We start from the raw sequence: 18,040 nt of genomic DNA, 5'->3' as shown, positions 1-18,040 counted from the left end.
GATGTCATATAAAACAAGCAATGTAATCTTTCATGTTTAGACGTTTGTTGGCCTCCCTAACTTTTTTGAGCTATTCCTTGACATTTGGCATCTCTATCGCGTGCTCAGCCTTGAGGATATTATTGTATTATTGTACAGACCCTACATTATAGATGATGTTTGGTAATTTCATCCATAAATTCTCTTTGTTCGGGATCTAGTAAACTTAAGCATGCTTCCTTACGTCAATCAAATTTTAAGGTGACCTATAGAAGTATGAGTGTATTATCATTTGCGTCCACAAGAAATCACCAAACTGTTTAGTTGAGCTTTGCGTGTTCGATCCATACTCACCGCACCAATTTGATGTAAGACTATACGAGGTGAACTTTCGATGGTCATTCCAATGCCTGAGATGAAATAGAAAAGGGATGAAGGAGGGAACAAGGATCAACGATCCCACTCAGTTACTTAAGTCAATAAAGATAATGGAGAAAGATACTGTAAAATATGTAGCTGAGGTGCGACAGAAGAATATTACATTTTTGTGAGTTAAATACCTTACCATTTATAGGATAACAGAGAACAAGATTGTAAACCTCCAATAAACTGAATTTCACCTGGCAAACAATTAATAATGGAGGGGTCGCAATTCAAGGTAAAAGATTCAGATTGAATATGCGCGACTCAACTGTCCTTCCTAATTGATCCACGTGACGTGACACACTAGTTCTTCATGGGAAATTATGGCATTGGTTCAGGTGTAGCTATGATGTAATAATCAGTTTGTTAGAATATTTTAGAGGGAATTTTAGCCTTGAATTCAAACCCAATATAATTCTTGTCAAGATCTTCTAGATTTGCCTGGAAATTGCCTTTATTGACTTCATATTCAAAATTTTGTTTTCATAGATAATTTTTCAAAGTGATTTCAGAGAAAAGACAAAGAAAATAAAAAATCATTCGAGGAGTCAGCAAATAAAGGGTTTAAAACAATGTAATAATCAAATAATAATTTAATATTACCAATAGGGATCAACTCCAAAGTCAAACAATAACAACAGAGATATTTTGGGCTATAAAATTCTTGATTCCATTCCATATTTGATTGAGGTATCATTAGCAATTTTTAGTTGTGTAAATTCAGAATAATCTTGAAGATGTGGATTTTTGGATGGAACGGGCCGTCTGGGTTTTCAGCACGCTCCACTGCTGAGCAAGTCACTCAAGGGATTGATGGAACTGGTCTCACTGCTATTGTCACAGGTCTCGTTTTTTCTTCGATTCCCTTTTTTTCACTTCTTTTCTTGTTTGAATTTTTGTTTGGTTAGTGGAAAATTTGCAGTAGAGCAGAGTAAAAATGGTTGTTGTCTTCGATTTTATTCCTTGCGATCTTTCATTAACTATTATTGTACATTTAGTGTTTGAATAAATGCCGAAGTCAGTTCTTTATTACTCGAATTGAATCGGTTCTAGTTGCATTAATGGCAAACAAACTAGGGATCTGAATGATTCAAGACCATTTTAATCCTGGAGCACTCTAATTTTTTTCGATCGTACTAGTATTAGCAAAATTAGTTGATTAATTAAACAATATGAAGTAATGAACTTATCTTTAGTCTTGGATCTCTTTCAATTCCCCTTCCCCTTACAAATTGTGCATGACATAGAATTTGTAAATGTTATCTAGTAAATTAATGTTTCATATTGAATGCCCTTCGGTTTAAAGTCACTGTCAATTGTTTATTAGTTTCTCCATGGCTATTCAAACCGTTAAAATTGCAAATTTCAAACGCAAATGAAATGAATAACACTTTGTCGGACTCAATCCACCAAAATCTGCAAAATCCGAATGATAAGGGCCTATGATAAGGGCCTTATGATGCTTTTTGTCTTAAACTTCAGTGATTGTTTAAGTTAGAGTGTTTATCTCTTATTTAAACTTCAGTAGAACTGAATTCGTTTTCGGTCTTATTTCAGGAGCATCAAGTGGTATTGGAGTGGAGACAACAAGAGTTCTTGCACTGAGAGGTGTTCATGTGGTTATGGCAGTAAGGAATGTAGAAACTGGTAGAGAAGTGAAAGAAGCAATACTTAAAGAAATCCCCTCTGCTAAAGTTGAAGTTATGCATTTAGATCTCAACTCAATGGCATCTGTCAGGAAATTTGCATCTGAATACATTTCGTCTGGTCTTCCATTGAATCTCCTTATGTAAGAAACTAACTTCAAGTATACGAGTTAACTGGAATTCTATTATATGTTCATTTTGCATGTGATCATATTGGTGCCTGCTCGTTGATTTTGTTGTTTAATGAATATGTTAATGCATGTTTAGAATCTTATTTAGGTTTAATTTCCTAATTAAAATAGGAATTGAAAACTTTCTCTTTGGATGAACCCTATTAGAAAAAGGATTATAATTTAGGCTTTTACAAGCAAGACTTATTTGCTTATTTATTTATGTTAAGGATTTTGGAGCTTGTGCTCTTGGGATATGCATTGTGCGAATGTTTGGGTGAATCGTCTCATGAGATTTAAGAGTTAGGGATTTGGGTAAAGGATCAATTTTCATTTCTTGTTGTACCGGCTTGCCGATTACTAATGAATTATGTGCTCCTCCTCGCCCATGAATGTAGGCAAAAATAGTTGAACCATGTAAATCTCTTGTTCTTGTGATTGTATGGCTAATTTTCTGTTTCACATATAAAGCTTAGTATAATCAAATCAACACCCGATCCAATTCCTAACAAATACGAATGCTTTTTGTAATTGTTTTCATGTTGTGAAATGGATACTAATTTTCTTTGTAACTGGTGGAATTGAATAGTGAGAACAAATTTGTTTTTCTCTGTTTGAAGTAACAATGCAGGTGTCATGGCACCTCCTTTCATGCTTTCGGAGGACAACATAGAAATACAATTTGCAACAAACCATATAGGTAACAAGTTACCTTAATTAAGGCGCAATAATCACAGTGGTTGAGAATTTCTGAGAATTTGATTATATATCCTGTTATGGTCCTCCAAAGTTGGAATGCATCATAATGTGATTTTAATTTATGGAAGACATCCATAAAATCAAAAGGAAAATGCAGATTAATAAGGATAATCTAGCACATAGGATTCAATTCTTTCTTTTTTATTTTTAGGATTAAACTGGAAATCGCTAATGCAGAGGGTAAATTACACCCATGACAATTCAACTTTGCCCTTACTAACATTATGGCCCTTATAAAATTAAATGGCTTCAAAATGAATGTAAGGGTAAATTACACCGATGCCCCCCTAAACTTCGCTTTTGCTTTTGCTATAGCCCCTGGATTTCAAAATCGAACATTGTAGCCCTTAAACTTTGCACTTTACTAGCATAATAACCCCTTTTAACATTGATCAAAATGACCACTCCAATAGAAGATAACCTTTCATTGTAGAGATGATGAAATTGATATTCTGATAAACTTTAATTCCTGAACTTACTTTTTGGTTTTAATGTCATTTAGCTGTCGTTTGATTAAGAAATAGAGTGGTTGTTTAGAGGAACAAAATTTGAAAAGTGGTGATTTGATGGTTCTAAACAACTTCAATTATTTGACTTTTTCATATTGAGATCAGCATAGTCATATTTTGACTTGGTCAGCACTAAAATGGGTCATTATGTTAATGAAGTGCAAACTTCAGGGGCTATAATGTTTGATTTTGAAGTTTAGGGTCCATAATGAAAGTAAGAGCAAAGTTAGGGGCCTAGAGTGTAATTTACCCAAAATATAAGCTACATTAGTTTGCTTTGGGGAAACCCCTAAAACAACGAAATAAGTTTCACCCTTTATGTTTTAATTCTTAGTAACTTGTTAACCTTCAAATTAATTCTTAAACTTCCTTAGTGTGATTATATATGTGATTTGAAATGATGCCTTCAGATCAACACACACAAACACGTATAATTATTCTTGTGATGTATGATTAATTGTCCCCAAATCTTGAGGCTGCAACTGACCGATTGCTGCTAGTGTTGTTGACGTGAACGTGTAAGCACATTCATACATATGGAGGGGAACTCATCATAAATTTCATAATCATCTGGCAGGACATTTTCTTCTGACGGACCTTTTGCTCGAGACCATGAAAAATACAGCACGTGAAAGCAATCGTGAGGGAAGAATTGTTAACTTATCGTCAGGAGGACACAACTTTGCATATCGTGAAGGAATTCGTTTTGATAAAATCAATGACAAATCAGAGTAAAGTTCTGCTGAACTTATTGTGAATCATATCTATGTTTTTGTATAATCTTAATTGCATTTTGGTTAGCAATGCTCTGCTCTTCTTAACGTTGGCTTTGTACTGATTAACAGATATAACAGTGTTTATGCTTATGGACAATCGAAGCTGGCTAACATTTTGCATGCTAATGAGCTTGCAAGACGCCTAAAGGTACTCAATATTTCAAATATTAAACAATTATAGGTTCCATTCAGATTTGCAGAAATCTATCAACCCCAGTTTCACAAATTTGATGTTTGATGTTTGAATTTCTCAACATAGATAGGCAATAGTGTTCTCATAGGTGAGTTTGCCTATCTACCTTACCAAATCATGATTCTTTATTGGCTGGTTGATATCTAGACAACAAAGTGTTCTTTCATGCTAGTGGGGATTTGAAATTCAGAAAAGCTGCAAATAGGCACATTAGATATGTTGTTTGGAAACCTTATAAGAAGTAACGGAAAATACAGAAACGTGTCGTCTATACGCATTTCGACATGACTTAAATCGTTGACTGGATGTTATTAACCTTAAATATTTGATATCTGCAAAACAAAATTACAAAGCAGAAGAAACAAGTAACTTTGTATATATTTCCCAGAAAGTGTTGCCTCTGTTGTTACATTGTTACCATGTGTGTCTATAGTTTGTGTATTTAAGCTGTGTGATCAATTCATGGTTTTTCAATTAATCTCTGCTTCATTTCTTTTGGTTGGGACTGTGAAAATGTAATTACATTATTATCTCTGTGACCTTGCTAGCCTTTTTGTTCTCTTTATTTGTCTTCGTGAACAGGCTGATGGAGTGGATATAACTGCTAATTCACTTCACCCTGGAGCAATTGCCACAAATCTTGTACGCCACCACAGTATAATTGATGGTAATTTTCCGAGGTTCAACTCTCTTGGTTCCTTTTACTGGGTTTTCCCTTGTTCGGATCTTACAAAAGTTGTGTTTTTCTGTTTTTATCATATGAATAGTATCATGATGCAAAGAACTTTGCATAGCTTGATTTGTATAGAGATTGATGCATCCCATTTGGTTGGATAAATGATCAATTTTTCGATATAAAAACATTGACACATCTAAATACAAAATTATAACATGTAATGTAGAAGAAACAAAAATTGACATATCTCTGGCTTGATGCAGGCATGGTATCTCTAGTTGGTAAATATGTGCTAAAGAACGTCCCACAGGTACGTCTTGTGGCATTAACTTCAACAAGTTTAAGCAGTTGATATCCTCTAAATCATCTCTTTTCGCAATGCTGTAAGTTCACTAATTTTGTAAGTTCGTTAATTTCGTATACATGGTGCAGGGAGCAGCAACTACATGCTATGTAGCATTGCATCCACAGGTTAAGGGGGTAACTGGCAAGTATTTTATGGACAGTAACATAGCGAAACCAAGTTCTCTGGCTGTAGATACAGAATTGGCAAAAAAACTGTGGGATTTCAGCTTCAAATTGACCAATCCGAACTAGCTAAGTAATTGAATCAAGGCCTCCTTATTTGAGGGTATTTCTGTGTTATGGATTGTTCAGTCATGTATGCATCTCAGGGGTACCCTGTTGCTTTTCACTTGATTTGTCAAGTGATCAAGCAACATCCAAACTATTGCAGAAACTTTATGTTTGTATTTTAATAGCCTCTGTTTACCTGAATAAAAGTCAGTTTTATTGTTAGTTAGTTAAATAAGCTTGTTAGCTGTCTAGCTGGTCATTCTGTTTCTTAAAGAGGCCATACACTGTATATGTATAGCGACGCAAGTTTGTTATTTGTGGTACTAAATAACTGGAAGCTGCTGTTACTTTTCATAAAATTTCAACTGAACTCTTCGTAGTTAGATTAGAATTCTTTCCAACTTAGATTGGAAGTTCAGATTTTTTTGCCTATCTTTGTAGAATAGTTTGCTGATTATGCTCAGTGACGGTCCAAGTGGGCGCTCACTGGTTGTCTAAAAATAGTGGAAAACTCTATGGAAGCTATGTGCGAAGGTATATTTTTTTCCTTCTGCACAAGCATCCAAACAATATCAATTGAACATTTATAGATCATCAAAGAGCACATCAAACATTTAGTGTTAGTGAATCTTGAATCCATTGTTATGCTATGGTGCTTCTTGCTTGTTAGATTGAGCCTTCGATTGAACCTTTATAAAACACCTCGACCGTGAATATAATGACAACCAACTTTAAAGCAATGGACATTACAAATATTTATCACTTGAAAAGCACAAGGGTTGAGATATGCATCAACAAACTTGTTTTGAAAATCTGATGTGTTGATCAATCTAGTCCGTTTAAATTTTCTAACCAGGTAGGAGCAAAATTGATCTGTTAGGGGAATTTTTATTATTATTTATAAATATATGAATATACAAATTTTGAAAAAATATACAATAATGTTTGACTTATATATATAAAATAAAAAAACTATATACAATTCACATAATTGAGGGGGAAAATACCATTTTGAGAACTTGTAGAAAAGGGTCTAATCTAGAAAATTTTAAGGATGCTATGAGAACTTGGAGAAAATGATCCACAAAATGATCTACAAGAAAATATTAAGGATTTACTATACATGTGATTAACATTGATACTTCTAAGAACACATTACATCCTAAGAAACGAGTTTTCAGTTTTTTTTTTTATATATTACTTAAACGTGACCGGAAATGTTTCATAAAAGTTTTCAAGAATTACAATATCAAATATTCTAAAATCAAAAACTTCATGCAACATAAAGCCCATCCTAAATGAACACTTTGAAGGATACAGACCAAGTTATTTTTATCCATGTCACCAAAAATCATAATATATTGTAGAGTTATCCACAACAATCTGATCCAACTTGGTAGCACAAAAGAAGTAGTTGTAAAATGAACCCCAAGACAAAAAATTGAAATCAGAATGATGAGTTGTTGTATTAAGAACAGTGACATAGTACTCTACCAATACAATCTATTACTATTTGCTATAGCTGGTATATATTAGCTGATTTTCTTTCTAAAATAGGTATCTTTAGTTGTTTCTCAATCGTAATAAAATACTCTATATCTACTAGTAAAATATCACAAAACAATGAAAAACGGGCATGTTAGGACTCATGAGAATCAGATTTAGCAGAAACGCATGTCAATCATATGCACAGAGCAGCAATAAATTAGTTCCGCATCACAAAGAAACAAAAAGTTGAGTGTTAATTCAACCTGCAATATGCTTCTCTGCCTCAAAACTGCACCCTAATTCCAGAATACTCGTCTTCCCCAGGTAAATCCTCGAAAGCTCAGGTATTTCTCCCTCATATTTGATCACAAATGTATTCAGAAAACTCTTCTCAGTTATTGGCATTACATATGATATACATATATCTGCCTTCACCAAAGCTTTTGATTGCAAAACCCTTATAACTGAGAACCTTGGGACAATCCTTTTTTCCAAACTATAAGTAAAAATGGACGGATTGCAGATAACATCAGTAAGACGGTAACCCATCTTGTTCACAATAAAGTCCATGACGCTCATCATCTTCTTCACTGACAGAGACATAATGCAGGGAAATTTTGTGAAAGCATCCAAAATTTGTTCTTGTGTGAAACCCAAACTCCTAAAAACCTCCATCTTCTGCTCCCATGTTTTGTCGGATAAACCTGAACCCACTTCAAACGCTCTCACAAACCCATACCTTGAAGGATCTAATCCAAGTTCAATTACCTTGTTAACAGTGTCACTAAATTTGCAGGGATCATTGTACATTTTATTAGGATATCTAGTCAGCATAATGTGTATATTTTTCTGAGGGACTTTGAGCTCTCTTAATAATGCAATGTTGATCGGTAAATTTGAGTGCCAATCATTCATTTTGAAAACAGTCTTTTTTAAACTCTGAATAACTTGCTTGTCAGATCCAAGTATACTTTTCAGTATATTATGAGTGGGAATGAGATCTTTCTGTAAGCTCCGATTCAATAAAACTGGATTAGAGCATACAACCTCGGGAATATCGGAGCTTGAAATGCCAATGGAGCATAGGAACTCTAGTTTGGGCAGAAGGATTTTGGCAGGATCGGCCAAGAGAAACCGAGCATATTTATTAACAAGCTTAGAAATGTGGGAAGTGGTAAAGCCATAGTGTTTGAGAAGGGTAATGGCTGAATCGGGTCGATCTGATGTTTTAAAATCAATTTTCTTAGAAACAGAAATGGCAGATTCAGGGGAAAGACCGCATGAATCAATGAGATAAGAAACCACAAAAGGACGTTCCTTGTGTTTAGGGTATCTAGAAAGTAGTCTAACATTGAAAGGTAAGTGAATTGAAGGAAACCCTAGATGGGTTGATGAGTTGATTACTCCATTGGAAACTATAATTCGGGAACCTCTACAGAAATTGAAAGACATAACGAAGAGAAAGACTAACCTCGCACATTGATTTCAAATCCTCTTGAAATTGTCGAATTCCACATCATAAATAGTTCAGCTACTCTGTTGGACAGGTTCGAGTAAACGGCAGAGTAGATTTACGGCGAACTTCTCCGCTCAGTCGTTGCTTCAAATTAATTTGTTTGATCTGTATTCTAGGGTTTGCATTTGGGGTTTGATTGGAGGAAAATCTGTCGTACAAATTCCCTAAAACTCAATTTTTTAGCTTCAATGCTTTTTGTTTGACATGGTAATAGCCTAATAATGCTTTTTGTTTGACATGGTAATATAAATAAAAGTTAAAAATCTAATTTACATCAAGAGATTAAGGCAAAATTACGGTGAAATGGGAGTCTATTTACCTATTAAATCAATTTACTCAATCTACTACATATCTAGATTGTTTTGTGTAACTTTCTCATAATACCCCCAATCTTTCCTCTTCCTCTTCCTTACGGTTTCCTCTTCACCCAAAATGGCTCATCCTCCTTCCACAGAGATCTAACCTGCAAAATCCGTTGTTGTTTGACGGTGTTCTCCAGCAACTTCTACTCCGGTGAGAGAAAAGGGAAGCAAACGGCGGTAGAGGAAAAACGAGAGGGCGATTTTAGGGCGAACGACGGTGAGAGAAGGTGAACGACGGTAGAAGAAGGTGAACAGTGAGAGCAAAGAAGAGGAAGAATGCGAACAGACGGTAGAAGAAGGTGAACAGTGAGAGAAAAGACGAGGAAGAAGGCGAACAACAGAGAAAATGGAAGAAAAAGGGCGATTTTAGAGCGAACGACAACCTCGTTCCGTGAGACGGGAGATTGGAAAACGCAGATAAAATGCCTAATTATATAAATCTCACTGAATTATTGTTGGTGTATTCATCTATGTTCTGATTGTTTTGTTAAATAATGTTAGAATCCGTTGTTATTTGCCATTTTTTGTTATATACCACTTAGCGAATTTTGTTAAAAACACATCCAGACTTCGCATATGCTAACTAAAATCATCAACTAAACCAAACATTCGTTTTTCAGGCTTCGCATATGCTAACTAAAATCATCAACTAAACCAAACAATCGCTTCGCAGGCTTCGCATATGCTAACTAAAATCATAAACTAAACCAAACATTAGCTTTGCAGACTTCGCAGGCTTCGCATATATTTAGCTTCGCAGGGTTCGCATATGCTAACTAAAATCATCAACTAAACCAAACATTAGCTTTGCAGACTTCGCAGGCTTCGCATATATTTAGCTTCGCAGGGTTCGCATATGCTAACTAAAATCATCAACTAAACCAAACATTAGCTTCGCAGGCTTCGCATATTTAGCTTCGCAAGGTTCGAATATGCTAACCTCTGCGAAGTCAGACGGGAGGAAGACAACCGCGCGTAAATATTGAGGGTATTATGGGAAAGTCATACAAAATCAGTCTAGATATGTAGTAAGTTGAGTAAATGGGTTAAATATATAAATGGACTTCCCATTTGACCTAGTTTTGTAATTTTCCCAGAGATTAAAGACATAGAGTTAATGAAACTAAATTGTTAATTCTCGTCAACCTTCATTTACTCGTAACAAAAAACTCACAAACAAAGTTAATTTAAAATTTTACATTTCATTACTTCTATTAATTTTCATTAACTTCCTCCCAAACATTGGCTTAGTATTTGAGAAAATGCCACAATCAATTACTTACTTTTTACTTTAATTAAATATATTGTAGTTACATTAACAATAAATTTAAGTAATTGAAAATACAAAAACTTCGTATCATCTTAACACAAATATAGGAGTATTGGCTTAAATTTTGAAAACAGAGCCAAACTACTAAACCCTTTAAACTATTAATAAAAAATCTTTTTAGTTCAAATATATTATACCCTTAAAACTAATTTTACAAAAGATGCGAAATTATGTTTCTATAAAATGTTGAAAGAATTTTGAAAATAATTGTGACCAAAGTTGTAAAAGACGTTAGACGCTAGTCGGGCGAACAGAGCTCTTATTGATTAATCGGAGATTAATCGGGATTAATCTGATTTGTATTTTTTGTATTTGTTTATTTTTTTATTAAATAAAGTATTATATAAATATAATTAATATATGAATTATACTATGTAAAAATAACAATATAAAATATTTAAGATAGAAAAATATACATATTTTAATATTATTTTTATTAATGTCTTTAAAAAAACAAATAGATCAATAAAATAACATTTATAACAAAATGTGTCAAAGTAAAATAAAATTAATATTTTTAAAAATACATTTGATAGTTTAAGTTTTTTTTTTTTTTGAGTTTTTTTTGTTATTTAATATTTTTTAAATTTAAAAAATTGACATAAAATTTAAGGGCTAATTTTTTCAAAAAAGCCGCTTGGGACCGCTTGGGAGCCGCCTGGAATCGTCTAGGAGCCGCCTGGGACCGCCTAGGAGGTCAAAAATCGGTCAACCGATTTATACCGCCCGATTAGTGGAAATCGGGACGGTGTTCTAAAAATCACCGCTTAGGCGCCACTTAGGCGGCTGCCTTGGACGATTTTTAGAACACTGATCGTGACTAGATATTGAAATTTCTCTAGGTGATGAGGTTATAAATGATTAACTTACATATAATAAAAGGAGTAGGGATAAAGAAATTGTGATATAAAATTTTTTATCGTGGTTCGACAAAACTTGACCTACTCCACTCCCAAGACTATGTCTTGAGATTTATAATACAATGATTACAATCCTTACATAGACACCGGATCAAACCTCCCTTAATATTACGGGTGTTTAAGAAACCTATGTTAAGCTTATAGGTGCTTAACAAACCTGAGTTAATCTTATGGGTCCTTAACAAACATGATATTACTTTATACAAGTTCAAGTACCAAATTTATCAAGACTTGTGGATGCTTGATAGACTGTTACAATTTTTTTCTCCGGTAAGAATCAAACCGCTTATCACTTTCATAGTTTAAGTGATTAAACTATCTTACTCATAAACTGGTGTGTTTACAACCTTACTTTTAAAGATTAAATAAGAAACTTTAAAAATGAGTGAATTGATTTGAATTACAAAGAAATATATGAATACTTAATTTTTTTTTATCTCTTGAAGAATGTTGGAAAAAACTTTAGATGAACTTAATATAGAAAATTATTGTAAGTCTTCCAAAATTGTAAATGAAGCGTTGATCTCATTTTATAATTGAAGAAAATTTGTTTATTATAATATTGCCGTTGTAAAGTGTACATTATTTGGTCTTTCGTGATTACATCACTTTAAAATAGAGATCTTATATAAGACTCTTACTAGTAAAGATTTTTTTTTATGAAACTCTTCATACTAAAGGTTTTTAAATGACACTCCTTATAATAAAAAAGGTAAAGTAAAAAAAAAAAACTATGTGCTTTCACTTTTTATTAAACTGGTATCTGCAATTTTTTTTTGCCTAAATGGAAACTGTGGTTTTCGTTTACGACTAGAAGATGACAAAGGTTTTTTACTTTAATAAAAGCAAGGATCTCAAAATTCAAATAAGCGTCCATGACTTCAAAATTGAAAAATTCAAAAACTTGATGATATTCGAAGCAATTTTAATTCTTCAACTTTTTGATTTTAAGGTTATTTAGGTGTTGTTTGGTGATGAGAGATACAGTGAATGTTTAGAGAGAGAAAACTCTAAAAACAATGATTTTGAAAACTAAAAAAATTTAGTTTCATAGTAAATATGATACTAGACAAGTTTAATTCTTGAAATTTTCCATTTTGAGGTTGTTAACGATTATTTTTATTGTGGCAAAGTAAACAATACTCGTTTTTAGTAAAATGAAAAGCTTAGTCCCCATTTTGACAAAATTTTACTTACAGATTCCAATTTGATAAAAAATGAAAGCACTAAGTTTTTTTTATAAAAAACTTTACCCTACACAAAAACACTTTTATAATAGGTTCTTTAGAGATCCTCTTGATATGATGTTGATTTTAATAAATGTCTTTTTTTTATACTCTTATAATGCAATCTTTTAGTTTGAGTCTTATCTCTTTATCTCGGTAAAATACCCATCTTGCTCCCTAAACTAAGGTCTCAAATCAGTTAGGACCTTAAACTATCAAAATCATTAATCAGATCACTGAACTAACTAAAAATCATCAATTAAGCCCTCATCGAAAATCATTCGGTTGATCAGTTTCAAATTCTCTTCTGCAAACTCATTTTGAACCAACACAAAAGTTATTACAGTTTATATCAAATAATCACAATTTCTGATTTTAGGATAAGATGAAGACTTGATTGATAATTTTGATAGTTTAGGGCTCTAATTGAATTTAAAGCCTTAGTTTGAGAACCTAAATGAATGTAATGCCCTTTATCTCTTCCCTTTGCATGTGATTTTTTCACAGTAGAATGTAAGAGAATTCTTCATCTTCATTCTTATTCTTTATTTATAAATGCACATTCATGTAATATTAATGTATATATTTTTAAATAGTTTTGTATTTCATATTTTTCATACTTAATACTACAAATATTATTTTTACACTAATTTAATAAATATTTATCTCATTCATTTGCTTAATATCCGTAAAACTGTAGTGACTTGTTCAACTGTTATGAATAATGATGTCATCAAAACATTTCATAAGTTATAAGATAAATCTTGAAAGTTTCAAAAAAAAAAAAAAGGAACATAGAAAACAAGTGCAACCACTTCAGTAAGGACGGAGAACCGGTTCTTCTATAACCGATAACCTATTTATTATTTTTTAAAAAATAGAAATCAATCTTAAATGGGCCGGTGTCTATTTTGTGCCAACCTTTATCTGACCCAAATAATCTCGAAATAAGAAATCAAACCCTCTAAGTCCAACTTTTATCCGGTTTCCCATGAATGCTCTAATGATTTCAGTCATTTGAACAAAATCATTAGGGCCTATAAATTTTTTTAAATTGATTTTTTTAAACATTTCATTATTTTTATATGGCAAAAAGCTATTTTTATATGGCAAAAAGCATCATAAGATTCCTGATCTTTCATTATTTGATGCATTAAGTCCTTGATTTTTCATTAAGACACATTAAGTTCCTGATATTTTATTATTTGATGCATTAAACCCTCGATCTTTCATTTAGACACATTGAGCCTTTGATCTTTCATATATGGGTGTATTAGACCCTTCCGTAAATCAATTCATATATAGGTGTATTAAGGACCTGTTTGGTTAAGTTTATATAACCGCAGCATTTAGCATTTTCTCTAGACATGACAACATTTTGGAACTTTTCACGAAAAGCTCTTTTTTAGAGCTTTCCATAAGCATTTGTTTGTAGTTACTTGTTATTGACAAAATTATCATTCTTATTTCCACAAAATGTGTTTCCTTTTAACATTATTTCTATTTTTAGAACATAATTATCAAAAAACAAGGTTTTATTGCGTTTATTAAATTTTTTATTTTTTATTTAAATTATTTTTACTGATTTGTATAATACATTTTTCATTTTTCATTTTATAATTTATTTGTTGATTAATTTAAAACATGTCCATATTAGATACTAAAAGCAACATTTCAGTATAATTTTAAATACTAAGAGCAACAATTCAGTATAATTTTAGCAAACACTAATAATTAAACATGTAATAACAAACATTCAACAACAAAAACATACAGTTTACTACAACCGCAAACAACTAACATCAACAGCAACATTTATTAGCTAAATGTTGAATCAAACAGGCACTTAATACACCCATATATGAATTGATTTATGGAAGGACCTAGTACACCCATATATGAAAAATTAAGAGCTCAATGTGTCTAAATGAAAGATCGAGGGCTTAATGCACCAAACAATGAAAGATCAGGAGCCTCAGGATGCGTTTTGCCTTTATATATTTCATTCATCCCTCCTGCTCCCTTCATTGCTCATTTTAATATTCATCCTTCCCTTCCTTCTTCTATCTTCCACCAATCCTCTATCCCTCAACTACATCTATCCCTCATATTTTGGACAAGAATAAGTAGTGAAGGATGTAAAGCTTAATAGCTTGTAATGTCTCTGTTCTTGACCATAAATGAACAAATATACATAGAAGAAGATGGATACAAAGATTAGAACAAGTAATGGTAAATGAAACATATCAACGACTATTCTTCTCGGATCATAAATTGGTATAAGGACTATTGTAAGGGACAAAGGCTCTTCAACGTCACTCATAGGCCATTAAACAAGCACTTGGCTTAAGTGATCCACCCTAATTCCTTAAAGACTAGGAAAGAGAGGCGAGATGAGATGTCTCTATAGGGAGGGAGCCTTACAGACACTATGGGGTCATCATGTCAATAGTGCAGCCGAAAAGCATCCCTTTTTTATGAAAACAATAGGATCGAGGTTACACCTTTTCTTGACTTGATCTAACTCAATGGATTAACAACAGAGCAAAACAATTCAGGTTCCAAGCAACACAACTTAGAATCTATAAAACTCCTTTAGAATTTCTTTGTTTTAAGGAAACCAAAACACATTCATGGCTACTTAATTGTTTATCATAGCATAATATGTAGTAGAGTTACCCATAACAATCTGATCCAACTTCATAGCGCACAAGAAATAATTGTCAAATCAACCCCAAATCAAAAAATTGAAATCAGAATGATGTGTTGTTGTATTAAGTAAGAACAATGACATATTAGTACTCTACCAATACAATCTATTACTATTTGCTATCGCTGGTATATATTAGCTGATTTTCTTTCTAAAATAGGTATCTTTAGTTGTTTCTCAATCGTAATGAAATACTCTATATCTACGAGTAAAGCATCACATAAGAGAGCACTAATAAACAATGAAATACGTGCATGTTAGGACTCATGAGAATCAGATTTAGCAGAAATGCATGTCAATCATATGCACAGAGCAGCAATAAATTAGTTCCGGATCACAAAGAAACAAAAAGTTGAGTGTTAATTCAACCTGCAATATGCTTCTCTGCCTCAAAACTGCACCCTAATTCCAGAATACTCGTCTTCCCCAGGTAAATCCTCGAAAGCTCAGGTATTTCTCCCTCATATTTGATCACAAATGTATTCAGAAAACTCTTCTCAGTTATTGGCATTACAGATGATATACATATATCTGCCTTCACCAAAGCTTTTGATTGCAAAACCCTTATAACTGAGAACCTTGGGATAATCCTTTTTTCCAAACTATAACAAAAAATCGACGGATTGCAGATAACGTCAACAAGACGGTAACCCATCTTGTTCACAATAAAGTCCATGACGCTCATGATCTTCTTCACTGACAGAGACATAATGCAGGGAGATTTTGTGAAAGCATCCAAAATTTGTTCTTGTGTGAAACCCAAACTCCTAAAAACCTCCATCTTCTGCTCCCATGTTTTGTCGGATAAACCTGAACCCACTTCAAACGCTCTCACAAACCCATACCTTGAAGGATCTAATCCAAGTTTAATTACCTTGTTAACAGTGTCACTAAATTTGCAGGGATCATGGTACATTTTATTAGGGTATCTAGTCAGCAGAAGGGATATATTTTCCTGAGGGACTTTGAGCTCTCTTAATAATGCAATGTTGATGGGTAAATTTGAGTGCCAATCATTCATTTTGAAAACAATATTTTTTAAACTCTGAATAACTTGCTTGTCAGATCCAAGTATACTTTTCAGCATATTATGAGTGGGAATGAGATCTCTCTGTAAGCTCCGATTCAATAAAAATGGGTTAGAGCATACAATCTGGACAAGGTCAGAACTTGACACGCCATTGGAGCATAGAAACTCCAGTTTGGACAGAAGGGTTTTTGCAGGATCGGCCAAGAGAAAGTGAGGATTTTGCTGAACAAGCTTAGAAATGTGAGAACTGGTAAAGCCATAGCCTTTGAGAAGGCTAATGACTGAATCGGGTCGATCTGATGTCTTAAAATCAATTTTCTTAGAAACAGAAATGGCAGATTCAGGGGAAAGAGCGCATGAATCAATGAGATAAGAAACCACAAAAGGACGTTCCTTGTGTTTAGGGTATGTAGAAAGTAGTCTAACAGTGAAAGGTAAGTGAATTGAAGGAAACCCTAGATGGGTTGATGAGTTGATTACTCCATTGGAAACTATAATTCGGAAAGCTCTGCAGAAATTGAAAGACATAATGAAGAGAAAGACTAACCTGGCACATTGATTTCAAATCCTCTTGAAATTGTCGAAACCCACATCGTAAATAGTTAAGCTACTCTGTTGGACAGGTTTGAGTAAACGGCAGAGTAGATTTGTGTTATATTGTCTACGGCGAACTTCTCCGCTCAGTCATTGCTTTAAATCAATTTCTTTGATCTGTATTCTAGGGTTTACATTTAGGGTTTGATCGGAGGAAAATCTGTCGTACAATTTTTTAGCTTCAATGCTTTTTTTGACATGGTAATAGCCTAATAATGAATGTTCAAATTTAATTTATTTGGGAGTCCAATGAAAGTTAAAAATCTAATTTATATTAAGGGACTGTTTGGTTCAGCTGTTAGCTAATAGCTGTTGCGGTTACTGTTAGCTGTTTTGTAATTGCAGTAAGCTATTAGCAGTTGCTGTTAGCTGTTTGTTATTAGTCGTTTAATTACTAGTGTTTGGTAAAATTGGATTTAACTGTTGTTGTTCGGATTTAAAATATCTAAAATGGACATGTTTTAAATTAATCAACGATTAAATTATAAAAGGGAAAATGTGAAAAAATGCTCGTAACGTTTACAATTAGGAATAATTTTACTCTTAACATCTAAAAATGTGCAATTTTACCCCTAATATTAGCAAGTTGGGTCGATTTTTGTGATTTAATAATAAAATTGAAAATTAATATTATAAATTTGGTAAAATATTTGAATTTTTTTTGTTCAACTCGTACAAAAGACAATATATATGTATATATATATATATATTTTTTTTTTCTTAAAAAAAATCATGTCTAATCATATGTTTGTGATCTGTTACTAACGATGATAAAATGGTGCACGTGTGAAGTGTAGATGACAATATTAATGACAAAAAAAAACAGTTTAATAAATTATTTCTCAAATTGACCAAACTTGTCAATGTTAGGGGTAAAATTGCTTTTGGCCGCCAATATTAGGGGTATAAATGCATCATTTTAAACGTTAAGGGTAAAATTACGCCTAGTTATAAATGTTATGGGTATTTTTTGCACATTATTCTATTATAAAATAAAAATTGTGTTACACAAATTAATAAAATTAATCTATATAAAAAATAAAAAATTTATTTAACGCAACAAAATTTTATTCTTCCGGTAATTATGTTGTAGAAATATAAATAATGTTAAAGAATAAACATATTTTGTGGAAAAAAGAAGGATAATTTTGTCAATA

General features: G+C 32.7%; 2 protein-coding genes across 2 annotated transcripts; one reads left to right on the top strand and one right to left on the bottom strand.

The window, feature by feature from the left end:
- Window positions 1-1,007: 1,007 nt before the first annotated feature.
- Window positions 1,008-5,945, top strand: LOC136210804 (short-chain dehydrogenase TIC 32, chloroplastic-like). The gene is made up of 8 exons (XM_066002217.1): window positions 1,008-1,245; window positions 1,960-2,191; window positions 2,839-2,918; window positions 4,064-4,217; window positions 4,332-4,410; window positions 5,038-5,122; window positions 5,395-5,441; window positions 5,564-5,945. Exons 1-8 carry the CDS (start codon window positions 1,140-1,142, stop codon window positions 5,726-5,728), a joined length of 948 nt encoding a protein of 315 aa, XP_065858289.1. The 5' UTR covers window positions 1,008-1,139; the 3' UTR covers window positions 5,729-5,945.
- Window positions 5,946-7,148: 1,203 nt separating this feature from the next.
- Window positions 7,149-8,907, bottom strand: LOC136210803 (transcription termination factor MTERF5, chloroplastic-like). Its single transcript, XM_066002216.1, has one exon. It carries the CDS (start codon window positions 8,645-8,647, stop codon window positions 7,454-7,456), a length of 1,194 nt encoding a protein of 397 aa, XP_065858288.1. The 5' UTR covers window positions 8,648-8,907; the 3' UTR covers window positions 7,149-7,453.
- Window positions 8,908-18,040: the final 9,133 nt, after the last annotated feature.

Source organism: Euphorbia lathyris, chromosome 1, assembly GCF_963576675.1.
Source record: "Euphorbia lathyris chromosome 1, ddEupLath1.1, whole genome shotgun sequence".
NCBI classification, from domain to species: domain Eukaryota; kingdom Viridiplantae; phylum Streptophyta; class Magnoliopsida; order Malpighiales; family Euphorbiaceae; genus Euphorbia; species Euphorbia lathyris.
The sequence above is the reverse complement of the archived record's forward strand: the minus strand, read 5'-3'. Positions and strand labels throughout refer to the sequence as shown.